At 31.7% G+C, this 27,848-nt stretch overlaps 4 protein-coding genes across 5 annotated transcripts; 2 read left to right on the top strand and 2 right to left on the bottom strand.

Moving 5' to 3' along the window:
- Positions 1–1,610: 1,610 nt before the first annotated feature.
- Positions 1,611–3,990, top strand: LOC111713744 (serine protease inhibitor dipetalogastin). Of its 2 annotated transcripts, none has more exons than XM_023488684.1 (3): positions 1,611–1,715; positions 2,788–2,904; positions 3,834–3,990. In XM_023488684.1, exons 1-3 carry the CDS (start codon positions 1,646–1,648, stop codon positions 3,959–3,961), a joined length of 315 nt encoding a protein of 104 aa, XP_023344452.1. In that variant the 5' UTR covers positions 1,611–1,645; the 3' UTR covers positions 3,962–3,990. The 2 variants fall into 2 exon arrangements, with proteins under 2 accessions (XP_023344452.1, XP_023344451.1); XM_023488683.1 differs by having other exon boundaries at positions 2,788–2,910.
- Positions 3,991–6,412: 2,422 nt separating this feature from the next.
- On the top strand, positions 6,413–13,535 carry LOC111713742 (uncharacterized). The gene is made up of 7 exons (XM_023488682.1): positions 6,413–7,538; positions 7,856–7,916; positions 8,439–8,572; positions 9,180–9,358; positions 10,103–10,203; positions 11,686–11,766; positions 12,687–13,535. Exons 3-7 carry the CDS (start codon positions 8,502–8,504, stop codon positions 12,813–12,815), a joined length of 561 nt encoding a protein of 186 aa, XP_023344450.1. The 5' UTR covers positions 6,413–7,538; positions 7,856–7,916; positions 8,439–8,501; the 3' UTR covers positions 12,816–13,535.
- Positions 13,536–13,592: 57 nt separating this feature from the next.
- Positions 13,593–21,330, bottom strand: LOC111713741 (sodium/potassium-transporting ATPase subunit beta). Its single transcript, XM_023488681.1, has 7 exons — positions 20,928–21,330; positions 19,309–19,478; positions 18,871–18,951; positions 18,334–18,444; positions 16,875–17,007; positions 15,429–15,592; positions 13,593–14,369 (listed from the first exon to the last, which is right to left on the bottom strand). The coding sequence occupies exons 1-7, from the start codon at positions 21,267–21,269 to the stop codon at positions 14,324–14,326; spliced, it is 1,047 nt and encodes a 348-aa protein (XP_023344449.1). The 5' UTR covers positions 21,270–21,330; the 3' UTR covers positions 13,593–14,323.
- A 2,522-nt stretch (positions 21,331–23,852) lies between these two features.
- Positions 23,853–26,324, bottom strand: LOC111713740 (uncharacterized; the record flags this gene model as incomplete). Its single annotated transcript, XM_023488680.1, is given in 3 exon segments — positions 23,853–24,052; positions 24,331–24,422; positions 26,191–26,324. Coding segments are annotated over 3 exon segments (325 nt in total), but the record flags the coding sequence as incomplete, so codon positions are not given.
- Between the last annotated feature and the right edge of the window lie 1,524 nt (positions 26,325–27,848).

Below are 27,848 nucleotides of genomic sequence, written 5' to 3'. Positions count from 1 at the left end.
TAAATTGATTCTTGGACTAAAAAAAACTACAACCTAATATGATGAAATTATTTTTTATGGTCAAAAAATTATCAGATTTTGTTACCCCTCAGACCCTCAGCTCCAGGCTTAAACTTGTTTCTAAAAAGCCTCAACTTGTCTTTTCAACAGTTAATGGTTATTTCAACACTGGGTCAATGAAATGATGCTTTAATTTCAAAACCATGATTTTTAAGTATATTTGTGGATTGATTTAGAAAATCAATAAAAATGTTAAAAGTTTTTTAACACACTTAAATGTACATAAAAGTTGCGGATTACACTCAAAGGTGAGAAAATGGTAGGCTAGGCTTTGGATTTGGACAGGCATCCTTTGAAATCAACACTAATGGAATTACATCATTTTTAAAATACAAAGTAAAAGAAAGGAACTGATAACTTGCCTCAAACTAAATTTTACAACCTCTATACCTTTGTGACCCAAACCTGAAGACCTTTGATATTTCAAACTATGAATTCAGAAAAATATCAAAAGTGTACATTGTCACCTACAAAATGAGTCTATCCAATTTACTATATGTGTCAATCCGGTTGAAGTAAATTGGGAATTCAACGCCGGATTAGTGTACCACAGATGTAGCACAGGGCTGATCTAAATTTAGCGCTGCTTGTGTCCAAAAGAATGTTTTTTGAAACACTCTTTAGAAAATTTTATAAGAAGTGTGAGAAGATGCGCTATAAGCACTTAATTTCCTAGAAAAAAATAAAGTATGTTTTTTCAAATTATTTCTTGGAATTTAAACAAATTCAGAACACAAATAATTTCCAGGTGTCTAGGAAATACTTTGCACTCAGTTTAAACGCGAAACCAACCCTTTTCCCATGTTTTTATTTAAATAACAGACAAAAGGAGATTTCAAGAAAATTTATGTTTTTAAGTAAGTAGATTGCTAATATCAAAAAAATATTCTAAATCCAATATAATTATAAAATTACAAAATAGCATCGAAAGGATGCTCTGAGCTTTAGAACTGTCTTTTATGTAGAAATGCATACTAAATTGTAAATAGATAAAAAGGATTTCATGGGGACAGAATTTAATGAATTTGTCTACCAACGGTACAAATATCACCAATGGTACAAATATCATCAATGGCACAAATATCACCAATGGTACAAATTGGAAAAAAGACAACTCTCATATCTTTGTATTATATGTCTTAGAAATGTTAATTTATAAATATTTTTTATAAATATTGTTATAAATTTATTTATCAACATATTTTTAAGTTGTATGTTTTCCTTAATCGAGTTACAATCATGATTTACAACGATTCCCTTTAAACCTTTCTCTGACTCTGAAGAAAAAAGGGACAATTGCGGATTTATGTTGTGGAGAGATAAAAAAGGAAACAAGAATATCTTTTTCAATTTTTGAAGTTTACAATCCGTGTCGAAAATTGGATATTTTGATTTTAATTTTTCTTAACTTTACGTTGACAGTCCCTTTAAATGATGAAAGAAAAAATTATAATTTGAAGATATAGTGTCATCATGAATTAATAAATGTGAACTTGATACTTTACAATAGATAGAATACATACTGTAATTTAAAACATTAAACAATTTTCTTTTTATTTCTTTAACAGTAATCAGTGTCTCTTAAATGTGCTTTCTAACACGTTGGATCTGCTTGTTTCTATTTGCAATTTTTATAATTTCTTCTTCTATTTCAGGTTTATATTATACTTGTTTAACAATTTCCTAATTTTGAAAAATGTCCATAAATGCTTCAAATCATATTATGGACTAGCTTGGGAACCAGCGTTGCCCACGTTACTCATAATTACTCCCGTTGTTTACCAGCACTTGTACGATTTCACCAAGTAACTATATGTTTGCTATAATAGTATATTCATTCAAATAAGACTCTCAAAATCAAGCTCAGAACATTCCAGTGGTTCGCCCGAATCAAGCTAAGAACATTCTCATGGTTCGCCCGAATCAAGCTCAGAACATTCCAGTGGTTCGCCCGAACCAAGCTAAGAACATTCCCGTGATTCGCCCAAAAATTTGAGGAAACCGTCCAGGGGTTCTTGGGTTATGATCGAACAAACAGACAGACAGATAAACAGAGATTACAACTTATATTCTTATAATATACGTTTACCTATAATCACTAAATAATAAAGCTCTTTTCTCATATATATATATATATATATTATATATTTGTAAATATGATAGCTATAGCTGACCAAACGGCTGATTTTTTTATGAAACCCCATGGTATCCCGTTGTTGTTATGGTATCCCGTAGTTAACATAGATTTAAAAAATAAATTATTTTTAATTATATTTTTTTCAAGTGTTTTCAAATTTCACGGGCAACGGCGGGCACTTCAGCTAGATAGATTATAATCATCTCAAGTGTTGCTTAAATAAATATCTATATATCTATATTAACAATTAAAATTAAGAAAATAGGCCAGAACTTATTTCAAAATAGGCGTTTCTGTAAATGATTTTTTTGAGGAAAGTAGGTAACATAAGGTTGAAAAATTAGATTTTTTAAAATCATCAAGTAGATATAAAGGGTGTTTAAAAATCATCAAGTAGATATAAAGGGTGTTTAAAAATCATCAAGTAGATATAAAGGGTGTTTAAAAATCATCAAGTAGATATAAAGGGTGTTTGTAAATCATCAAGTAGATATAAAGGGTGTTTATAAAACCCAACACTTTACACTTTTTTCTATCAGAGGCTTAATGTTTACACGATCAAAATGAAATTTCTATGACAATGTCTCTAGGGCAATGTCCCCGCCTGCTGAGTCCAGTGTGTGGGGCGGATGGAAAGAGTTATGATAATGCTTGTCTAGCTGAGTTCAAGTCTAGTGTTCAATGTGATGGACCTTGTCCTTGTCAAGGTACAGGTAGGTCTGGGCATGTTAAGACTTTTTTCAAATAGTTCGTTCCACTCCGTTCCGTTCGTTTCCGAGAAAAAAAATATAGTTATTTTTTTAATAATTCGTTCCGTTCCATTTGTTTCCCGCAAAAGACCAATCGTTCCCTGGGAACTACTCCTAGCCTTAGGTGAAGTCTCCTTACAGACATTTTTTTCTATCGTTAAACCGTGGCACAGGAAAAACAGCCCCAAATTCAAAGTTTGGGTTTACAGTGAAAACCAGAAAACTCTGGAAAGGAAGCCGACACTTTGGATTCAAGTTATGACTGAACCCAGGCCCATTTAACTTAACTTGTGATTTAATAACTTACTAGTAAAGCTATTTACTTTGTAATAACATCAAATGTACTTCAGTATTGCTTTAATGTCGTCTTCCTATTCTACAGCTTTCTGATTATCACTGTAGTGCTGTTTTCTCAGTGAAATAATGAGCCGTACACAGGAGCACACTGGTTCAATTTCAACATTTCAAATAAAATCTTGACAGCATGTTTTTTGCATCTATAAAATAAAATAGTGCTTCTGCGTGTAACGTGCTCGGAATTGGCCAATGCCCCCCCCCCCCCTATCCCCCGGCCCATGGTGGTTTAATTGTCCGTTCCTTTCTTTAAACGATTGCTCAGCTTAGAACTATCTTCAGATAAATTTTCTGTATATTTTTTTAACTAGATTAGATCTGTATAGTGTCATATCAATTGGAGTAATAATCGATTGGACAAACGTTCAAAAGGACTATAGTCCTTATGAACAAATATTTGCTCAATTGAACTAATTTTTACATTTTTAAGAACTAACCTCCAATCCTCTTTTTCAACAAAAATCGAGTTAGTTCATTTGTGACTGAGCGCTATCCCGATCAAAAGTTATCGCCTTTGATAAAATGTGTTTTAGAAGAAGTGTGCGCCTGCCCCAAACATATAAGTCCAGTGTGTGGTGAGGATGGAAATGATTATCATAATCCTTGTTTAGCTAAATGTAAAACCAAAGTTAAATGCAAAGGAAAATGTCCTTGTGCCTAGTTCTGACTTCAAATAAATTTTTGAATTTATCTTTAGTTTTTATTTATTTGGTGTACATATGATACTAGACGTACACTAACTTGTATATAGTCTATCTAGCTTTTACTTTAAGTATAATTCAACTTAATTCAACTACTTTTAATTTTTCCAATTTTCATTTCCTAACCGACCTTAAAAAAAATCTAAATTTTTGAATTATCCTTTTTGTGTGCTTATACATATATATACACAGTTTTAACCATATCTTTCTCTTTATTCACATCCTGTAACCAGCCATAAATCTTCCCGCTCTGATTAATGATAATGGAAGGTCTTTGGTTTGGTGATTTTTACGTTTGTGGAATACTTAAAAACAATAGATTGTATCGATTGAAGATGGAAGAAAAATTAGGAGAAAGACTACAAATTAACTGGAAACAAACTCTGATAACTTTTTACCCAATATTCATATTTGATCATTTTAAACTATAATTTTTCTTAACTTTCGTAATACTGTGGTGTAAGCTTCAAGGGGTTGAAAAATAAAGAAGGAAACGTTTCTATTGAATTATAAATAATGATATCAAATATATATTTACACCAAAGGCAGTATCGATTAAAGCTTTTTTAATGAAACTTTTTTAGTTAAGGGCAAAAGTGAGATTTTAAAGTATTTTTTGATATATGATGTTATTATACTTAAATGGAACACATGCGTAATTTCAAGTGACCCTCCATTTATAGAGTGGCATGTCCGATGTACCTTTAAAACATTCATTTCTCCATCGTTTCTGAAGAAAGCAATGCATCAGTTACTTTTGTATAGAGAAACCACAAAAAAAAATAATCAGGTTTTAAGATGGGAAATATGAATATTTATTGCAATACTTGATCAGACAAAGCTTTGAAGGGTATTGTTGTAAATCAGAATTAAAATTATGTCTGCAGATACTTTAAAGTTTAAACCTCTCCATTAATTTTATATAAATTATACTGCTTTGTAGGTTAGTGAACTTTGAAGATATGGATATAGAAATCATGCGTACCCCCCCCCCTCAGGGGGTGGGGGCGTGTACTTTGCCCAGTTGTCTGCCCCTAACTTTGCTTAAAAAAACAAACAATAAAATGTTCTATTCATTTACATTTTTCTTTTACAAAATGATAAATAGATAAAGAAGAAAGTATAATCTTATATTATATTGCTATGAAAGCAATGTATTCTTTTAAAAATAAACAATATTTAATAAATCATATCATTTATATTCATAAGAATCCTTCAAGCTTTGAAAATATATTAAAATCTAAAAAGTAGATGAGAAAAGACTGATATGTGAAGACTATGACTGGGAAAATTCAGATCTTTTTCAAATAGTTTGCTAACGGTTAAAATTTGTATCTTTTCGTTCTCTGATAAGACCTAAACGTTCCTTTCAGACAACAGTTTTTCCTTTCAGACAACAGTTTTTCCTTTCAGACAACAGTTTTTCCTTTCAGACAACAGCTTTTCCTTTCAGACAATAGTATTTCTTTTCATACAACGGTTTTTCCTTTCAGACAACAGTTTTTCCTTTCAGACATCTGTATTTCTTTTCTGACAACAGTTTTTCCGTTCTTTCTTAAAAGTTACTGCTCGTTAACTATCTCAAATTTATATATAAATAGCATTAACTGTAAATGTAACTTTATATATAAATAGCAAGAAAATATATAGACAAGCAAATTGTGAAGTAGGAAGACGACATAAAAGCAATCCTTAATTGCATGTCATGTTGTTGCAAAGCACTTATAGTACTACGTCTAACTTATAAGTTAAATGGGTATGTTTGTTTACACTGCACAATTGCGGTTTGTCATGTTTAATGTACTGTTTAAAAAGTCATAACTTGAGTTTACAAAAAAGTTGTCTTCATTTTCCAGAATTTTCTGGTTCTCATTGTCGCAAATTTGTCAAATTTTCGTGCCAAACACAGAAATTAAATCAAAGTGATGAATCTCAAATAAAATAAAAGATTTGGATATTTCTATAAAGTAGGATGCCTAAGTTAAGATTGACAATCATGATTCTTTAATTTAATCTTGAACTTGTAATGAACCTATCCTAGTTTTCCAATACAAGACCTTTACTCAATGTCGGGATAAATACTAGGAATAGTCGTGAGAATCTTAGAGTAGAACTAGGTTTAGTTCTCTCCGAGTGGGTTCATCATCATGTTCTACTCCGTCCTAGAGTCTACACAGAGGATAGATAGATATTTCCATATAGATATAATAGTGAACGCCTTGTTTCAGCAGTTCCTATTTTAAATATTTTTTATCTTGGATTTAGCAAAAATACGCTTTTAATTGACTTTGTGATATTTTAAAGAGAGGACATTGCTTATAATTTATAAATACGATATAATATAATTAAATCTAAATGATTTGGAATTTAAATAGATTTCATAGGTAAGACACTACAAAATAGAGCTTAGTCTAGATTCTTATTTTCTGAACAGTCATTAATAAATCTAATTTTAATGTTTTTACATTTTCCACTTTCAAACAGTGCACTCAATTAGGAGTGGATGAGTAGGATGAGTATAGGACGAAAATTACGAGAAAAGGACGAGTAGGATGAGTATGGGACGAGAAGGATGAGTAGGATGAGTAGGACGATTAGGATAAAAAGAATGATTAGGATGAGTAGGATGAGTCGGAAGAGTTGGATGAAGAGAGGGATGAGTAGGATAGTAGAATGAGTAGAATGAGTAGGATGAGTAGTAAGAGTAGAATGAGTATGATGAGTGTGATGAGTAAAATGAGTAGGATGAGCAGGATGAGTATAGAACGAGAAGGATGAGTAGGAAGAGTAGGAGGAGTAGAATGAGTAGAATAAGTATGATGAGTAGGATTAGAAGGATTAGTATAATGAGTAGGATGAGTAGGATGAGTAAAGAATGAGAAGAATGAGTAGCAAGCGTTGAATAAGTAGTAAGAGTATGAGGAGAAAAATGAGAATAATGAGCTAAAGGAGTAGGAGGAGTATAGAACGAGAAGGATGAGTGGTAAGCGTAGAATGAGTAGTAAGAGTATGAGGAGAAAAATAAGAATAATGAGCTAAAGGAGTACGAGGAGTAGGAGGAGTATAGATCGAGAAGGATAAGTAGTAAGCGTAGAATGAATAGTTAGAGTAGGAGGAGTAAAATGAGAATAGTGAGTTATAAGAGTAGGAGGAGTAGAAGGAGTATAGAACGAGAACGATGAGTAGTAAGCGTAGAATGAGTAGTAAGAGTAGGAGGAGTAAAATGAGAATAATGAGTTATAAGAGTTCGAGGAGTAGAAGGAGTATAGAACGAGAAGGATTAGTAGTAAGAGTAGAATGAGCAGAATGAGTAGGATGAGTAAAATGAGAATAATGAGCATTAAGAGTAGGAGGAGTAGAAGGAGTATAGAACGAGAAGGATAAGTAGTAAGAGTAGAATGAGCAGAATTAGTAGGAAGAGTAAAATGAGAAATATTAAGCCCTTCTTTTACTCTCCTCCGGAACCCCTAATCAACCCTTTAGGAATAAACAAATTAAATCTTATCTAATCTACAGAACCTACTTCTTTTTAATCAGGTATATTTAATTGAATTCAAATAAACTCAAAGATATAGATCAATTGCTTTTGTGCAAAGCTAAATATGTAACAATGACCAAAACTTGTCTTTCAACTGATTTGTAACCACAAACCAATGTTTGCAATCTAATGGAGTAAATCTTTGATATTCATGAACTTTGGCTTCTTAGCAGCTTGCAGATTTAATGCTTTGAAATATTAAGGCTTCACGAAATCAGATTTCAAATATTAGAAACTCAGAGGCGAGTAATCAATTCAATTTGTAAATTAATAGAAATATTGAAAATGACCAATTTTAATATTTTGCTTACTTCAGTATTTTTGCTTACACAGTTCTACACCCTGTTATTCACATTCTTCTCAATTTCAACAATAAGGTCAGTATCAAATGCTGACATCGTAATTCGTAAACAATTTTTTATAATTTATTTTTTATAATTTTTGTAAAATAGTTTATAATTTCAAAGGTTCATCTTTTTTCTCCTTTCTCCATCTGTGCGTCCGGAATTTATTCATGAACAATGGTTTTCAGTCTTTTATCTAATAAAAGAAAATTAAATAATTAAAAACATTTAATCTGAAAAATGAAGAAAAAAATTTATAAATCGTTGAAATTCTTATACTTGGAAACAGTTACAGTAAACTAAATAATAGAATCGCACAAATTAAACTTTCAAATTCAAAAGTTGTCCCTTTGATTACCGTGCTAAGTATTTACTTCTCAGTCACTTTTGTAGAGAAACTTCAATTAAAAAATAATCAGTTTTCAAAATTAGACATATTGAAATCTAATTCATACCTTCCAGACTCAGCTTTGTGAAACAAACATTGCCATCTGTGCATGGAGGGTCACGCTATGAGTCCCTTTACAGGGGAAAATATTTTAATCTTATGCTTAGTATGGTTTACAATCATTTGGAAGACAGACATACATCATCTCTAACACGCTGGCCTGGTTTGTTATGTTGTACATATCCATCAACTTCCTGACAATCTTTCTACCAGAACCTACACTCATGTACCAGACAAATAGGTACATAATCATTCTTGATTCTGTATGTACAAGACATACAGGTACATAATCGTTCTTGATTCTGTATGTACAAGACAGACATGTGAATAATTGTTCTGAATTTTTAATGTACAAGAAGAAAAGTACATAACTGTACTGAATTCTTTATGTACAATACACAATTGTTTGTATAATTGTTTTAGTTTTTATGTAAAGGACAGACAATTTTTTTTTCTGTTCATAACTGTACTAAATTCTATATGTACCAGACAGACAGAGTTTGTCCAGGGGGGGGGGGCTTTAATTATTTTTTCCTTCCATGGGGACTAATCACCCGTTTGGGCCTGAAACCATAAATTTTACTGATCCAGGGGGTGACTGAGCCCTTCCATACCTGTTGATATAAATATTATTATTAGCATAGATTAATAACAATACAGATAGAATAATTGAATCCAGCATGCACGTAACAACGTTAGGTCTCTGCCTCCGTTTTTTAACGAAAAACCTCTAAATCTTGAAAAGACGACATATATATGATATATATCTGTATTGTTATTAATCTATGTATACTAGGAACATTGTGTTTCTTTACCGTTAATATTGTTCTCATTATTCTTATCAAAAGATGGGTTGAGTGGGAGGATGCACTAATGAATGGCAGTATACTCTACGCAGTCACCGATATAGTTGGTTTGTTTCTAAACCAAAAGATGGCGCTGAGCACCGTCTTTCATCATATATGTACTGCAGGGGCTCTACCTCTTATACTCATGTCTGATATTAGAGAAGAAGGACCAAGCAAAGGTGAAAATGGGAAAATAAAAAAGTTTAAAAGAGATTATCAATGTAAGGAGCCTAATTGAAGCAGAGACTAATTGCTACTTCATTAATTTGCATTAAAACAGGTTTCTATAGCTGACAACGGGAATAAAAACATAAAACAACTTTTCCCTCATTTTTTCTGTTTTAGCAATGAGCATGGATATACAAAGAGACGACCGTTTATTATCCTGAACAAATTTAATCAAGCTATTATTTACACCGGGGCTCAACTCTCATGCCCCCCCCCCTCAGAAAAGTGTTTGTTGCTTCACCCTATTTTTCAAAATATGCCCCAGATAGAAGACAGGGGGGGGGGAGCCTTGTGTATTTACAAATTGGATGAAAGTTTTTTTTCTAAATAAATTTAATTAGTTTTTTTCCCAGATTAAATTCGAAATGTTTTTAATTAAAAACCTTGTTTCGTTGTAAATTTTTTAATCTCTATGAGTTTGTAACATGTCTAAAGTAAAAATGAGGTTTATTAAAAATAATGTTTACTGCGCTAGTATAATTATTTAACTTATTGATAGAAATTTAAAAAATATATTTTTGTGCTAAAAATGAAATCCTAATTAATAAAAACCCAAGCTGTAACGGTAAAGAGTTTTGTGGATTTCTGTGTACTGTACTGTACTGTTTCTTTCATGTATACATAGTAAGACCATGAAAAAGTTACCTATAAGTTTGTTCATTATTATGTACACAAATCTACATTACATTGTACAGGACTGTTGGTGTACGGTATATCTACTTGTCTCACCTTCCCAGTACATATATTCTTTGCAAATCGGTTTCTTGTAGACAACAACACAGCTCATAAAATGAAGGTCAGTTTCAGGACTTGTTGACGTTATTTTAACCTTTCAAGTGATCGCCGACATGCAAAGATGACAATACCAGATTTTTAAAACTTTTTGGATGATCAAGTATAAATTAGATATTAATGATTATAATTTTGAAAACTGATCATCTTCAATTGTGGTTTAAATGGAGAGTCAATTCAAATTACGTTCAACTTCATCTCGTGCGGTTGCTGAAACATTTTAATCCTGGATTCTGATTTAATCAAGATTTTCTGGAAACTTAGAAAAATTTTAATTTAAATAATTTTTTTCACATTTTTCTCTTTATCATCTGTGTGTTATTTTTTTATCTTAAAAAACTAAAACAAAAATTTCTGAAAAAGAAAGTCTGCGTAACTTGCCTCATTGCATATTAAAATCACTTGTGAATATTTTTATTACTTTGATTGTAATTAAACAAATCATTTGTATGTGCTGGCACAGATTTACTTATTTATTTAGCTTTAACATAAATTGTTTGATTTTTCGTAGGCAGGGGAACGAATTAGATTTTAACAGAAGTTACTTGCAAGGATTTTTAAATTTTTTATTTGTTGGTACTGGCATGCGTAATGTTTATTTTGTTATTTTTTTGGTACTGACACGGATTGTTTACTTGTTTATTTATAGTTACTGGCACGGAATGTTTATTTGTTTATTTTTAGTTACTGGCACGGATTGTTTAAAAGTTTATTTGTAAGTAAGAGCACGAATTGTTTATTGTTTATTTGTAGGTACTGGCACGGATTGTTTACATGTTTTTATTCTAGGTACTGGCACGGATTGTTTGCATGTTTATTTCTAGGTACTTGGACGGATTGCTATACTTGTTTATTTCTAGGTACTGGCACAGATTGTTTATTTGTAGGTATTGGCACGGATTGTTTACATGTTTATTTGTAGGTATTGGCACGGATTGTTTACATGTTTATTTGTAGGTATTGGCACGGATTGTTTACATGTTTATTTCTAGGTACTAGCACAGATTGTTTACAAGTTTATTTGTAGGTATTGGCACGGATTGTTTACATGTTTATTTCTAGGTACTAGCACAGATTGTTTACAAGTTTATTTGTAGGTATTGGCACGGATTGTTTACATGTTTATTAGTAGGTACTTGGACGGATTGTTTACAAGTTTATTTGTAGGTACTGGCACGGATTGTTTACATGTTTATTTGTAGGTATTGGCACGGATTGTTTACAAGTTTATTTGTAGGTATTGGCACGGATTGTTCACATGTTTATTTGTAGGTATTGGCACGGATTGTTTACAAGTTTATTTGTAAGTACTGGCACGGATTGTTTACAAGTTTATTTGTAGGTATTGGCACGGATTGTTTACATGTTTATTTGTAGGTACTGGCACGGATTGTTTACATGCTTATTTGTAGTGGCACGGATTGTTTACATGTTTATTTGTAGGTATTGGCACGGATTGTTTACATGTTTATTTGTTTATTTGTAGGTATTGGCACGGATTGTTTACGGATTTATTATGAGTATAAACTGGTTTTGGCAAATCTCTTATTTCATTTATATTTCCCTGGTAAGTCCAAGAAATACAAACCAGGAACCCCTTCCCATCGTTGCTTACAAAACATGTTAGCCCAAGGTATATGTATAAACCAGGAACCCTCTCCCATCTATGTTTTAAAAACATGTTAGCCCAAGGTATATGTATAAACCAGGAACCCTCTCCCATCTTTGTTTACAAAACATGTTAGCTAAAGATATATGTATAAACCAGGAACCCTCTCCTATCTATGTTTACAAAACATGTTAGCCCAAGATATATGTATAAACCAGGAACCCTCTCCCATCTTTGTTTAAGAAAACATGTGTACTGCAGTTTCTAGGAAGGAAGGAATGAGCTTGTTTACATATTTCCAAAACAAAGATATTGGAATTTTTGGTATACATATACTAAGCTATATAGGGTTAAAAAAAACAAATAAAGAAATTGACTCTTTGCCACAAACTCTGATTTTCTAATCCCAATATCTTTGAAACTCAATGTCGTTAACCTTTGATATTTCAAACTTATATTTTTTGATCTAACAAAAGTCATAGTTTGTAATTTCAAAGGTTTACGACATTGGAATCCAAAGATATAAGGATTAGAAAATCAGAGTTTGTGGCAAAGAGTCAATTCCTTTGTATCTTAATATTTTATCAAATATTCTTCTTTTATTATATTGTTGGATTTTGGATTTGTTTATTCAAAAATATATTTAAAATGAAACCAATAATATAAAAAATGTATGGTAATAACTTCAATTAAAAGATTGTTTCTTCAATTTTTTTAAGATCACAGATTTTGTTGTTGTTAGAAGCAAACAGGGCTGTTCTATCTAGCAATGGTAATTGCAAAATTAAAATGTTATAAACACATGGTCAAGACAATTTTATTCTTTCATTAAATTTCTAGGTTTATATCTTTTTTAATATAAACTTTTCATTTTTTAGATGCAAGATTCCATATACCTAATACAGACAGGTCTCTATATCCTGATGTTAAGTTTGTGGGCTTACGATGAATATTATCTATATTCCTATCTCTGCTCTTACACTGAACCTAGCAGAACCTATTATTAGTCGTATGTTTGTAAAAATATTTTAAACAGTTCCCTTTTCACTTAATATTGTTGTATAGTAGTTTGAAGCTCTTTGTTAAAAATGTAAGCAAAAAACAAATTATTAAATTTCAAATCTGGGAACTTTTGTGCTGGATACTCATAATCCCGATCCTTTGTGTTGGATACTCATAATCCCGATCCTTTGTGTTGGATACTTATAAACCCGATCCTTTGTGTTGGATACTTATAAACCCGATCCTTTGTGTTGGATACTCATAATCCCGATCCTTTGTGCTGGATACTCATAATCCCGATCCTTTGTGTTGGATACTTATAAACCCGATCCTTTGTGTTGGATACTTATAAACCCGATCCTTTGTGTTGGATACTCATAATCCCGATCCTTTGTGTTGGATACTTATAAACCCGATCCTTAGTGTTGGATACTCATAATCCTGATCCTTTGTGTTGGATACTTATAAACCCGATCCACAGATCTCGATATCCACTGTGAATACTTTTAATTTGAGGATCAAAGCTGCCTTCAAGCTCTGACTAGATACTATTACTGCGGGATATCAAATAAATATTAAATTAATCTGCAGATTAACAAAATATCGAGATCAAACATTGCGATCTCAAAATCCACAATACAAGAGTTCCCAGCTCACTTTATATAAAAAAGAACAACGGCAAAGATTGTAACTTCGACTGTTTCTTTAAACAAGAATATACATTATACATTATAGTTTATTTCTTTAAACAAGTATACATATTATATGTTATACATTAAACATGACAAAAAATAGTTTATTTCTTTAAACAAGGATAATACATTATATCATTACATAAACTGATACATAATATTTATACAAAAAAATTTAAATATTATTTATATTCGTCATTAATAAACTTATTTCTAATGAAAATAAGAACTACTGAGCGTCAGGATATGGTTGATTGATTTATTTCATCAGTGGCAAGATGAAAACCTGGAAGAAGGTTGAGGAATGAAAGCTATTTACAAATACTTCTCATGTTTAAGAAAATTATGTTTAGGTACTTGGTATTCAGTTCCGTTGTACAGATTTATGTACAATTGATGAGTTTGTACATAGATCTGCTTAATCGTTCCGCTGTACAATTGAACAAACGTACATTTGGAAATTTGTAAAGTTGTAAAAAAGTTTTACAGTTGTATAATTGTATTCTGAACAGGACAGTTGTACAATAAATTGTAGGTGAGTAACGCATTTTTTATCCAAATAATACAGTTGTACATTTTTTGTCCGAATAATACAGTTGTACGAATATTGCAGATAAGTTGCTCAATAGAAAAGTACATTTTTTATCCGAACAATATAGGTATACAACAATTGTAGATGATTTGTGCAGTTGAAAAATGAGAAAACTAATGTAAGCAAATCAAAAATTCAACTGATCAACCTAAATAAATTATTTATGAGGCAGCATACAGTCTTCACTTTACAAGAAGTTTTATAAAAAGATTTTAATTTTTTCTGTTGTTTAGTCCATCAGGAGTTCAAAATGTACCAAACCCTCTCTCTTCAACCTAAAATTTAATATTACAAATTACTTTTTCTTTTTTTTCATATATATTCCAACCATTCTGTTTTGTTGATACTGTTCCAATCATACTGTTTTATAGATACTATTCCAACCATACTGTTTTATAGATACTGTTCCAATCATACTGTTTTATAGATAATGTTCCAACCATATTGTTTTATAGATACTGTTCCAACCATAATGTTTTATAGATACTGTTCCAACCATACTATTTTATAGATACTGTTCCAACCATACTATTTTATAGATACTGCTCCAACCATACTGTTTTATAGATACTGTTCCAACTATACTGTTTTATAGATACTGTTCCAACCATACTGTTTTATAGATACTGTTCCAACCATACTGTTTTATAGATACTGTTCCAACCATACTGTTTTATAGATACTGTTCCAATCATATTATTTTATGGATACTGTTCCAACCATACTGTTTTATAGATACTGTTTCAACCATACTGTTTTATAGACACTGTTCCAACCATACTGTTTTATAGATACTGTTTCAACCATACTGTTGAATAGATATTGTTCTGGCCATACTGTTTTATAGACTCAATGTTCCAATCTTATTGTTTTATAGATACTGTTCCAAACATCCAAATATTATTTATTGTGTTCCAAGAATATTGATCCAAAAATACTGTGTGCTATGCATAATTCATAATATAGTGTTCCAAACATACTGTTCCAAACTTGTCCCAAATAAAGTGTTCCAAACAAAACTATTTCATAAATACTTTTTCAAATATAGTTTTCCAAACATACTTTTTCAAGCATAGCATACTCTTTTATGAATAAATCATACTTAGAGGGTTTCAAATATGTTGTTTCAAAACTGCAGTTTCAAGATACTGTTCAAACATTCTGACCCAAACTCACCGTTCCAAAAGATTATTTCAAACAGACGCTTACAAATTAAATGTGTTTAAAATATATATTTTTGTGACAAAAGTACTGCTACAAAATCCTCCAAATCATGTGTAAAACCTACACACGTAGATACATATTTATATTGTAAAGTTGTACAATGTACACACCTGTTATGTCTGATATTTCTGGCCCAGGCTGTACACTCAAGATTCATGAGTACGGCAGGGGTCGGGTTCTTCAATTGTACCATCACGACCGGGCTCAAGTACCCACGCTGGTTTCTGTACGGGAAAAAGTATCCTGGGAATCCACGGAAGGGAGTGTAGGAAACCTAAATGATAATATTTCAAATTAATATTTTTATTTATTCTCCATTTCTTAATTTTCATTTTTTTCTAAAATCATACTTGTGTTTAGGCTTGGATCATACTTGTGTTTAGGCTTGGATCATACTTGTGTTTAGGCTTGGATCATACTTGTGTTTAGGCTTGGATCATGAAGGCTCCCCCTTTAAATAAAGAGTCTTACCAAAACTTACGCTTCAAGTAAAAAATGAAACAAAAAATCAAGTCAAAGATGTGAAATAGAATAAAAAACCTTTTTTAAAAACTTTTTTCGAGGATTTTCACACAAAAATTACTGTGTATGTATAGTGCGCTGTTCAGGATTCTGATAAAGTTCTAACCCACAGAATTTATTTAACTTCACAAAGAACTGGGATAATTAGTTCAAAACTTAAATATTCTTTTACTTAACGAAAAATTCTGTTGATATATTACTACTATGTAGTCTGTACTTGTAGTCTGCACTTGTAGTCTGTACTTGTAGTCTGTACTTGTAGTCTGTTCTTGTAGTCTGTTCTTGTAGTCTGTACTTGTAGTCTGTACTTATAGTCTGTTCTTGTAGTCTGTTCTTGTAGTCTGTACTTGTTCTGTACTTATAGTCTGTACTTGTAGTCTGTTCTTGTAGTCTGTACTTTTAATCTGTACTTATAGTCTGTACTTGTAGTCTGTAATTGTAATCTGTATGTTCAAAATAAAAAAATATTTTAATGTCTTCACTGTTCACGCTTAATCTTATTTAGCCTGTACATGTACTGCAGAGCTTGCTCTAGCCGCTAAACAGTCGGCCCTGTATTTGAAATGAATCGGTACAATGCTTCATGTATAATGTCGGCATAAATAATTTATATCTTTAATTTATGAATTTTATATCAATCAACTAATACAGGGCTACAGAATCAGACTTCAGAAACGGAATTTATATATTTACTTTCATCGTTGCCTTAAACTTTTAACTGTTTTTTTTTCTTTGCAAATTGCTATGTTTTAAAAGATTTTCGTCGTCATTAAAGGGATTGTTAACGGAATTTAAAGTGACTCGCCATTTATAGAGTGGCAGGTCGGATTCACGACAGAAAGCTTGAGACATAGGGTCAAACACTTTGTGAGATAGAAAAATGAATAAATCTTCCACATTATTGATCAGATGAAAATTTTAAGGGTAATGTTGTGCAACGGACATCCATTCTTGAAATGGAAGATAACTTGAAAACACAATAACAGTCCCTTTAAAGTCTTTTTCTTTTTGTTTAACCCTGTATGTCTACTGACCAGTCCTAGGTTCTCTTTATCCGGGTCGTCCTCTCCATCACAGTGCAACCAGACCATGTTCAGGTAGGGACAGTATTTATTAGGATCATCATCACATTTCTCCTCATAGATCTTCTCTATATCATTCTTCAACCTAAACATTATTCTTCAGTCTAAACATTATTCTTCAGTCTAAACATTATCATTCTTCAATCTAAACATTATTCTTCAGTCTAAACATTATCATTCTTCAACCTAAACATTATTCTTCAGTCTAAACATTATGATTCTTCAACCTAAACATTATTCTTCAGTATAAACATTATCATTCTTCAATTTAAACATTATTCTTTCTAAAAATTATCATTCTTCAATCTAAACATTATTCTTCAGTCTAAACATTATGATTCTTCAATTTAAACATTATTCTTTCTAAAAATTATCATTCTTCAATCTAAACATTATTCTTTCGAAACATTATCATTCTTCAATCTAAAAATTATTATTCTTAAACCTAAACATTATTATTCTTGAAACTAAACATTATTTTTCAGTCTAAACATTATCATTCTTCAATCTAAACATTTTTATTCTTCAATCTAAGTATTATCATTCTTCAATTTCAGCATTAACATTCTTCAGTCGAAACATTATCGTTCTTTAATCAAAACATTATCGTTCTTTAATCTAAACATTATCGTTCTTTAATCTAAACATTATCGTTCTTCAATCTAAACATTATCATTCTTCAGTCTTAACATTATTATTCTTCAATCTAATCATTATCATTCTTCAGTCTAAACATTATTATTCTTCAATCTAAACATTATTATTCTTCAATCTAAATATTATCATTCTTCAATCTAAACATTATCGTTCTTCAACCTAAACATTATTATTCAGTCTAAACATTGTTATTCTTCAATCTAAACATTATCGTTCTTCAATCTTAACATTTTCTGTTTTTAATCTAAACATTGTCATTCTTCAATCTAAATATTATTATTCTGTTATGGATTATTATTACATATCACACCATTGTGTTTTCATATTATAAAAAATTAATAAAAAAAGCACAAAATTTAAAATCTGGCTAGAACTGTATTTGTTATTTTGACAGAAATTGGCAATCAATCTTCCCTAAGGATAAACCGGTAGAAATAATTCCTGGTTTGGAAATTTAAGGATTTAAACGATTCAACCGCTTTTTTAAGTGATTGCAAGATTTGCGTACATTATATTTACACTACTAGGAGGCATTGAAAGTACAATAAATAAAATAAAAAATATTTGTTTAAATATATTAATACTAGTATTTCAAATCATAAAATATTTCCTTTAAATCCAGATATACCTAAGTATGATTGATGGGTTGAGTACAGAAGATGAAGTGGTTCATTTTAAATTTGCATTTTCTTTAAATAAGAAATAGAAAAAAGTTTCAATTTTTCAACTTAGCAATTTCTTAAAGTTTACTTACGACAGCGGCATTGTAGAATGGTTTCTGACTTCATTAATATCATAGGGGTCAGGAAACCAGTCGTAGATACGGTTCAGCTTAATCAGGATACAGGGCTTCCCGTAGTAGTACCTAGATACAATATATTAGGATACAGGGCTTCCCGTAGTAGTACCTAGATACAATATATTAGGATACAGGGCTTCCCGTAGTACCTACATACAATATATTAGGATACAGGGCTTCCCGTAGTAGTACCTAGATACAATATATTAGGATACAGGGCTACCCTTAGTGAAAGGACTAAACCTGGCCCCGACCTACCCGTAATGTTCTGCACTAAACCTGCGCCATGGACCTACCCGTGGTTTACAACTAAACCTGGACCCTGAAGGGCGAACCTTCCAGGTAATGTTCTGCTTTAAATCTGGGTCCTGGACCAACCCGTAATGTTCTGCATTAAACCTGGGCCCTGAACCTACCCGAAATGTTCTGAACTAAACCTGGGTCCTGGTCCTACCCGTAATGTTCTGCACTAAACCTGGGCCCTGGACCTACCCGTAATGTTCTGCACTGATACACTTGATGTCGGCTCCTTGATCACTCAACCATTCCTTGTTAAACTCACAACTCTCATCTCTAAAATAGAAAATTTAAATTGGAAAATATAACAAAAAATAAAATATAATAAACTCCATTCACATTTTCTTTGGTTTAACGATTGGTCAAGAAATAATTTTAAAAGATGTTTCTTATCATTTTTCTTTTTTTCCGTTACGACTTGAAATTTTTAAAGTTATTAGAATTACTGACACAAAACATAAATAGATTGAATTCAAACATAAATGTCAAAATGTTCAAATTTAATCAATAAATTAACATGATTTATGTATAGATTTAAACAATTTATTTTTATTTTATTTTTGTCAAAAATATGTAGATTAGATGTTTTCTCTATAATTTCTCAAAGAATGACTCTGATAACTGATAACTTACGTTAACTTAGGTTTTGATTCAAAATCACATTTGGTTAGTGAAGCTCCCTGATTAGCGAAGAAGCCTGGTTCGTATTCTTCAAGGAATTTATCCAGGTTCTCTCTTAATCTGTCAAAGTTTCCATCTCCTCCGTGTCGAAACCAGATCAAGGAAGAGTAAATACTCAAACCCTGAAAATTGAAAATAAATATTTCGGAGTTGGGAAATTTTTAAAGAGAGATAGAGGTAAGGGTGTTAGGTATTTTTCCTACAGTATTTTCCAATGGCAACTTTCCAAGTGACAATTTCCCAGCCGGGAACTTCTCAAAGGTTAGGTTAAGCTACTTGGGAAAATACTCTTGGTAAAATGCACAAATGGGAAGTTGCTATTTGGAAAAATATCCATAGGAAAATGCCTTTTGGAAAGTACTTAACATCAGAGGTAGTAAAACAGGGGTGAAATTATGTAAAATATTTTCATGAATCTCATTTGCTTAAAAGTTGTATAGATTTCCTGACCTTCTGAAGGGAAATGAAGACTCACCACACATTCAAACTTTTCATTCCTATATCTTCGCAACATGATGTCGTAGACCAGTATTTATTTAAATCATTAATTCCGTCTTGATTTTAAATATCAGAGGTTAACACCATCAGGCTGTAAAGATATAGGGTTTTAAGAATTGTAGCTTGCCTTGAAGACTTTATCTGATAAATAATGTGAAAGATATTGTCGTTTTTCCAGGTTTAAAAGTATCTAATTCAGATAATTATGAAATGTCGTCTTATTTATAAAAAATTGATGTATAATTCATACTTGTAAAGGTGAAAATCGGACATTTCCATTTTTGCATTCTCGCTTTTAATTACACTTACAATCCCTTTACAAAAATAAGAGTAATTGAAAGAAAAAAGAAAACTGGCAGAGGTTTCATTCAAAGCTTTGTTACAGCTTCTGTCGTTGGAGAAATATAATATGATTTATTGATGAATATTAAAAAATATCTGAGATAAGTGAGATAAATAAAAATTAAACTTAATCTCATTAGTTGCAGTCTTTTATGAATAATATTATATATAATTTTTATTAATACAGTCATATAGTTTTAGACCTGTCTTGTTTCTGAAGGGAATTGTAAACATTGTCAAACGAAATTAACTATTGACAGGAGGATGAGGTCAATTTTTATACGACTTGGTGACCTCGTAGCTAGTCTATCTTTGATATTACGCACACGCAGGGGTGTAAAACGTGGGGGATATGATATCGATGAATTGGGGGAGAAAAAATGCAAATTTTTTCAACCTTTTTTAATCATTTTTCCAAAAAAGTTATTTTCCATTTAAAATTGTTTATTTTCCCCAATTCAGCGAACAATCCTAGTTTCTAGGGAAAAATATAATTTTTAAAGAGAGGAATGAGGGGGAATTATTTCAAAAAAAACATACACACGTAGGAGAAAATAGTGTTTATCCGATTACTTTTTTGTATTCTCTATATAGCTGTTTAATAGGAAGAGTTCTGCTTGAAAACATATAAAATGTTAATCTGACGTGCAATTGACAATTAGTTTGGCGTGCTGTGTAAATGTTGATGTTTTTGACAATTTATTGAACTATTTGTTTAATTTTGTATTTACCTTGTAATCTCCGTTAATAGTTTTGAAGCCTAGTCCCCCTGCTGGTCTGTATCCTAGACCAGGGTTAGAACCTATCATTGAATCTTCAATTTTTAATTTAGGAATATAATAATCCAGAGTCTGGAAGAATATACCCATACACAATCCAAACAGGGTAGACATGACGCCACAAAATATGAAGAAAAATGAGAGAAGTTTGATCCAGGAGAAGAAGTTCCGTCCCATCAGTTCTCCGGTCTTGGAATTGAAGCAGCCCCTGGAGGATTTGTAGCTCCCAGAGCTAGAGGTTTCATATTCTGCTAGTTTATTCTTATCCTGATCGAAACTTGAATCTCCAGCCATGTTTGGAAACTCAAATATCTCTCTCTTACTTAATGTTTCAAGTCTACCTGTTTAAAGATATGTTTTGCTACCTCGGTCCAGTGAGGGTATCTATCCAAAAGTAGACAACAAATTTTAAATAATTTATTTTTATTTTTTAGATTTATCTAGATTTTCAAACGTGCGTATTCTTAACGCTTTGGTCCAAAATTAAATGGATTAATTTTTTTTGCGCAACAATAGCGTAGATTCCTTTACTGGCAGGCTGTAGTATGTAACCCAACCCTGCAACCACCTTGATCTACCTTCATACCCATCTACCTGCCTTCTCTATGCCTACCTATCTATCTATCTATCTACCTGGTATTAAAAATAATTCAAACTAGAAGTAGGAGAACAGAGAACTATACAGTAAATCCATACACCTGAATACAAGAATTCTGAACAAAGCCGTATTGGGGAAAGGGGGTTCCCCTCCCTTTGCTCTTTCAATGTAATGAGTGCACCCCCCCCCCCATCATGACCAATCCGATCCCTATGTTTTTATAGGATAAAAACTGAGACAACTGGCCAGTTATAAATAATTTTCCTCAAAATAATTTTTAAAAAACATTTTTTATTGAAATAAATATTTTATATTTGCACCTACGCGATGGTTAACATAAGATAAATGCAACTTATACCGGAGCTAAACTGCAGTTTTGACAATTACCTCGAAGGTCGTCTTCTTCCCAGTTTTGGTTGATTTTTGATAATACCGCGTAAAACCACGGATTTATCTGCTAGTTTATAATGAAAATAAAAATCTACCAGACTTAAAAGTTGATGCAACATTTTATGTCTGTTTCTGATCTGGATCTGATCTGGATCCGATCTGGATCTGATCTGGATCTGACCTGGATCTGATCTGGAGCCGATCTGGATTTGTCTCTATAACCAAGCTGAAACTTTCGTGGTTGTCTTTTCATAAAAGTCATATCTTACTTGTTAATGGACCAAACTGCATATATGAACGTTTAGCATGGTCTTTTTTTTCAATGAAGTTTGTTAGTTTATTTGACCTAGCATTTTCTTTTAAACTTTCATGGTGGGACCCGCGGAGCCCGCAACTTAAGACAGGGTATCGATATGAAAACCAGTTTTGAAACCCGGGTTTAGGCAGTTTTGTGGATATCAATATTTTTGTTATGAAACATTATTTTATGAAGTTTCTTCATATTCCCCATTTTTTTCGAATCTATTAAATCAAAATCTACAAAATGTTAAGACCCCAGAAAGGAAACTCGGGAGTTTGGTTCAACGATACTCTTTTAAACTTCAGGCTCAGAAACTTACTAGTGTAAACTAAACAGTTGCTGTCTCATAATTTATGGACTATTTAAAATCCTTCGTCTTTCAATTCCACAGTTTATGGGTTTAACGGGGGGAGGACTTTCTATTCTTCTAACGCCATGTCAGGTCCAACACAAAAATCACTCGGCGCTGACAAAAACAACGGGAAACCCAAACATACATTCAGACAGAAGGTTTTAAACAAAGGATATTTAGCAATAGCACTTCTTTAATTGAAGTAAAGATGATAAAATAAAATACATCTTAAAACGAGAAGATGTGAAACCCACAGAACAAAATTCATTCCTGTCAATTCAAACTAAAAACCATGTTTGAAATCCCATCCTAATATTATCTAATAATTTTGATGATGTTATTAGAATTAATATTTAATAGTCAACGTCCTTCTAAATTCCCATATTTATCAAAACTTTTTAAAAATCTGTATTAATTAGCTTTCTTTCCTTCACTTTCTACTTCCACAAGTTTTTTTTTTGTAAACATAAAAGGTTTTTTAGTGATGCATAATCTTTAAATTTATTTTAAAACATTTATTTAAATAAGAATCATATTTCTCATGTCCGTTATCTTTTGTCTAAATCCTCGAAACTACAGGGTGTCCCACGAAACATGACAATATCTAGACGATTTTGAAGGTCGTCTTAGAACTTTGAAATAATTTGCGGCATTTTTTCGAAAACTTTTGTTAGGAGGAAAATTCTAGAATTAATAATCACGAAATACCCCTTGTCTTGGCATTTCCAAATTGTGGTCTGCCTTTTTTGTGCTTTCAATATTTCCGGAGATATGATGAATTTCCTTCAGATTAGGACAATTTTGGTTTTATTCTATAAAAATTAAATCTGAACGAAATTCTTAATATCTCCGGTCACCAATAACTTAAAAGTTGAAAGGCGACTTTCAATTCGTCTTGCTAGTGTCATGTTTCGTGGGACACCCTGTATATTATTAAAGGAACTGTTAGCGTCATTTCCAGTGAACCTACAAGCAAAGATGACAAGACCGATTTACAACGATACCCTAGAAAGCTTTCTCTGATCAAGTATGAAAAAGATATCAATGTTTTTTGTTCATTCACAATGTTTATTTTCATTTGCGAGTTCTCTGTGAAAGTGGCTTGCACATTCCTTCTTTATAATAAGAAGCAATGGAGAAACTCACAGAAATTAACACTTTTCGAGTATAGAAAACAACTTTATCTTCCATATTTTTGACCAGATCAAGGTTTTAAGGGTACCGTTGTAAATCAGGCATTGCAATCTTTTAATGGAGGGTCACTTGATACTACACTTACAGTCCCATTAAAACAGTTTTTTTCCATATTTAAAAAGGAGCGAGTGAGCAGTAGCACATTATTCCATGGTAATTACAACTCTTGGCGCTCTAATTATAACTCGGAGCTCGCTGTCCGTAACCCAGTTCTTTCCCACCATCTTCTGCCAAACTTCGGTCTGAAAAAATTACAAAACTAAAAGACGACATTTAAAAATGTGCTAAAGTGATATTGTAAATAATACAACTAATTTTTGGGATTAGGAAAGCAGTTTATTTCGCCATTAGAAAACGTTCCTGAATCCCAAAACGATCAAATCTTTAGCGAAAATTTCCCTCGCATATTCGTTTGTTTAATTATTCCCCAAAATACGTTCAAGATATTATATAAATCATTCCGTTGTCTCTTTTGATATGAGTTTTGATGAACAATCACTTTTATAAGAATATGTTTAACCTGACAAGGGCATTCTTGAATGAAGGAAGTTCTTTGCGGATCTTGACTACGGAGTGCGGGTGATTTTCCTATCTTCCCAAGTTGTATTTTTCCTACAAAAATATTCAAATAAACATACTTTTCCTACAGAAATATTCAAATAAGCATACTTTTCCTACAAAAATATTCAAATAAGCATACTTTTCTTAGAGAAATATTCAAAAAGAATACATTACCTAAAGGGAAATATTCAAAAAAGCATACTCTTTCTAATGAAATATTTAAAAACGCATACTTTTCCTACAGAAATATTAAAAAAGCATACTTTTCCTGCAAAAATGTTCAAATAAGCATACTTTTCCGACAGAAATATTCAAATAAGTATACTTTTCCGACAGTAATATTCAAATACTAGGCTTTAAGGGCGCTTTGCGCCCATCTTCTATTTCAATTGTGAACATTTTCTCTCTGTATACATTTTAAAACAAAAACAAAACAAAAAGTTTGCTGAGCTGAAAACTTTAGAATGTGATATCCTTAATCCCGATCTGTTAATTAATCTGGAGATTAAATTCATGAGGAGAACAAGCAATATTTAATCTGAGCTGAAAACTTTAGAATGGTGGATATCGGGATTAAGGCTTAATCCACTCTTTTTCTTAATCTCGAGATTAAATATTGCTTGTTATCCACTCATTTTTAATCCCCAGATTAATTATCCGATCAGGATTAAGAATATCCCATTCTAAAGTTTTCAGCTCTGGAGATTAAGAAAAAGAGTGGATCAAGCATTAATCCCGATATCCACAATTCTAAAGTTTTCAGCTCAGATTTTATAACAAAAGTTTGCGGATTTTTAACAAAATTTTGCGGATTTTATTAAAAAATTAACCTTCCCATTGGGACATGTGACAAAATTTGGGTCCCATCAGCTCAGCCGTTTTGACGTTTATTGCATACAAAAAGACAGATGACAGACAAACAGACAAGCATGTAATAGGAGAATTCTTTTGAGCAACCAAAAATAAATCAGCGTTTTAACGGTCGGGCTTTTAATTATATAAATTTAATTTAAATTTCTTCGGGAGAAATCGTAATGTAAAAAGAGGTGGTTGGTCTTAATCAAATTTTATTCTTTGCATCCAAATTTGGCTTCTAGTGTTGACTTAAATATATAAATAATATATTATATGTAGATTAAACTTATTTTTAAGTTTACAGTTAACAATAAACAAATGTACTCTCCTAGACTGTACAAATACCGAGGTGTACTGTGTATACTTACAGTACACGCCTCCGGTTCGTTATCACTTACACACACTCTTTTGGTACAAATACACATACATGACGTTTCCGCCCCCTGTGTACAGGCCAAAATAGCTACCTGCACCCCCTTTATGTGAACAAATTAAATTGTAGAATAATACGCATTTTCTTGTTATTGACTATTTTGCGTATTTTCAATTACCTGAGGACTGAATACCGTTTATTCTAAAGTACTTATATTAAAATCTAATTTAGTAGAATTTAAGATGAAAAAAGACCTAAACTAAGGTAGATCAGTTCTTTTCAAAACTCAAAGCAGATAAATGATCAGACTGACCCGGCTGCCTCATTTCTAGGACTTAACCGTCAGTCAGTCGTCGCCTTTTAAATTCGGAATTGACAGATTCTGAAAAGCTTGCCGTTTGTATTTGTATGTTTAATTTAAAAAAACACTATTTTTTTCATCTGTTGAATAATAGAGTACTCTGAAGGGAAATCTTTAAAAAAATTTAATTTACAAGGAATCATTTACTTTACCTATCAGATTCTTTTTTTTAACGCAACAGATCCTAAAAGTTTGAACAAAGTAGTCACGTGATAACGGATATAACCAACCTGTCACCCAATCCCCCTCCTTAGTTCTGTACAAGTACAGAGTTTTCTCCTTGTTCTTAAACAATGCTGCTTCATTGCAGGTTATAGGCGTTCCTGACTTAGTCTTCTCCATGTAGAAATCTGTACAGTACTCCCTAGATAATAGAAATCGGTACAGTACTCCCTAGATAATAGAAATCTGTACAGTACTCCCTAGATAATAGAAATCTGTACAGTACTCTCTAGATAATAGAAATCTGTACAGTACTCACTAGATAATAGAAATATGTACAGTACTCCCTAGATAATATAAATCTGTACAGTACTCACTAGATAATAGAAATCTGTACAGTACTCACTAGATAATAGAAATCTGTACAGTACTCCCTAGATAATAGAAATCTGTACAGTACTCCTTATAAAATAGAAATCTGTACAGTACTCCCTAGATAAAAGAAATCTGTATAGTACTCCCTAGATAATAGAAATTTGTACAGTACTCCCTAGATAATAGAAATCTGTACAGTAATCATCATGCTTTATATTTTGAAGCCACATCATAGTGTAAACTGTTAAATTTTGCTTTAGACCAAATATCTGACAGTAAAAATTATTGAGATGCGTACAGTGTACACTGTACAGCAAGAAGAATGTACATTGTAATTAGCTGATATAATTTGTACAAAATTATACTTTTCAAATATCTGAGCACTCCCTTTAAAGTAAAAGAAAATGAAATCTAATTGATGAAAGTATCCCCAAAAATTTCTATTATTGAGTTTTGTTTAAAAACAAGGTGGAGAGTTTTAAAGAAGATATTTGTAAACAAAACTTATTCTGTTAGTTAGACTCTATGGATAGATGGAGGGGTAAGATAGAAAAATGGGGGGGGGGATGGCAAAGCAAGAAGATAGAAAAATTATGTGTTCTTTTTATTTGGCATTTTTTTCAGTTTTTATGCATCTTTTCTCAAGTACTATTTTACGAATATGTGAACTGAACACGTAAACCCTATTCTTTCTGAGGATATGGAAACTTTTTTTTGGCATAATTTTAAAAACTAGATGTAATTGCTAAGTATCACTATATCAGAAAGAGTGGTTCATGTTATATCATTTTGAGCTAATGAATAATAAAAAAAATTAAATGCATCTTAGGATGAATAAACAGAATGAATGAGATAGTAAAAAGTATGGATGGGAGAAAGAAGTAATATAAGGTTGAATAAAAAGAATAAATGACATAAAAAAGGTAGAATAGAAGAAAGGATGGATGGGAGAAAGAATGAATGTTAGGATGAATAAAAAGGATGAATGAGATAATGAAAGGTAGAGATTAGAGAAGAAGAAAGAATGAATGTAAGAATAAATAAAAAGAATGAATCAGATAATGTAAGCTAGGATGGAAGATGTAATGAATGTTAGGATGAATAAAAAGAATAAATGAGATAATAAAAGGTAGGATAGTAGAAAGAATTATGTTAGGATGAATAATAATAATAAATGAGATAAGGAATGTAAGAATGAATGATAGGATGAATAATAAGAATGAATGAGATAAGGAATGTAAGAATATATGTAAGGATTGTTACGCGAGCCATGCTGCGTGAAGAAAGTCTGTTTGTCGCCCCTGCGTATTTCTGAGTTTCTCCTGAAGATCTGTACGGAATGTATTGTGAA

The sequence above is a fragment of the Eurytemora carolleeae genome, unplaced genomic scaffold, assembly GCF_000591075.1.
Source record: "Eurytemora carolleeae unplaced genomic scaffold, Eaff_2.0 scaffold1472, whole genome shotgun sequence".
Taxonomy (NCBI): domain Eukaryota; kingdom Metazoa; phylum Arthropoda; class Copepoda; order Calanoida; family Temoridae; genus Eurytemora; species Eurytemora carolleeae.
Note: the sequence above shows the minus strand (reverse complement) of the source record. Positions and strands in the feature narration are given on the sequence as shown.

Coding starts and splice junctions, on each gene's coding strand:
- LOC111713744 (XM_023488683.1), top strand. CDS start 1,646: ATGTGCTTTCTAACACGTTGGATCTGCTTGTTTCTATTTGCAATTTTT. Junction 1,716..2,787: donor AATTTCTTCTTCTATTTCAG/GTTTATATTATA, acceptor CAATGTCTCTAG/GGCAATGTCCCCGCCTGCTG. Junction 2,911..3,833: donor TTGTCCTTGTCAAGGTACAG/GTAGGTCTGGGC, acceptor AATGTGTTTTAG/AAGAAGTGTGCGCCTGCCCC.
- LOC111713742 (XM_023488682.1), top strand. CDS start 8,502: ATGTTGTACATATCCATCAACTTCCTGACAATCTTTCTACCAGAACCT. Junction 9,359..10,102: donor AGAAGAAGGACCAAGCAAAG/GTGAAAATGGGA, acceptor TACATTGTACAG/GACTGTTGGTGTACGGTATA. Junction 10,204..11,685: donor ACACAGCTCATAAAATGAAG/GTCAGTTTCAGG, acceptor GTTTATTTGTAG/GTATTGGCACGGATTGTTTA.
- LOC111713741 (XM_023488681.1), bottom strand. CDS start 21,269: ATGGCTGGAGATTCAAGTTTCGATCAGGATAAGAATAAACTAGCAGAA. Junction 18,445..18,870: donor ATCAGTGCAGAACATTACGG/GTAGGTCCAGGG, acceptor TATTGTATCTAG/GTACTACTACGGGAAGCCCT. Junction 17,008..18,333: donor CATTCTACAATGCCGCTGTC/GTAAGTAAACTT, acceptor AATAATGTTTAG/GTTGAAGAATGATATAGAGA.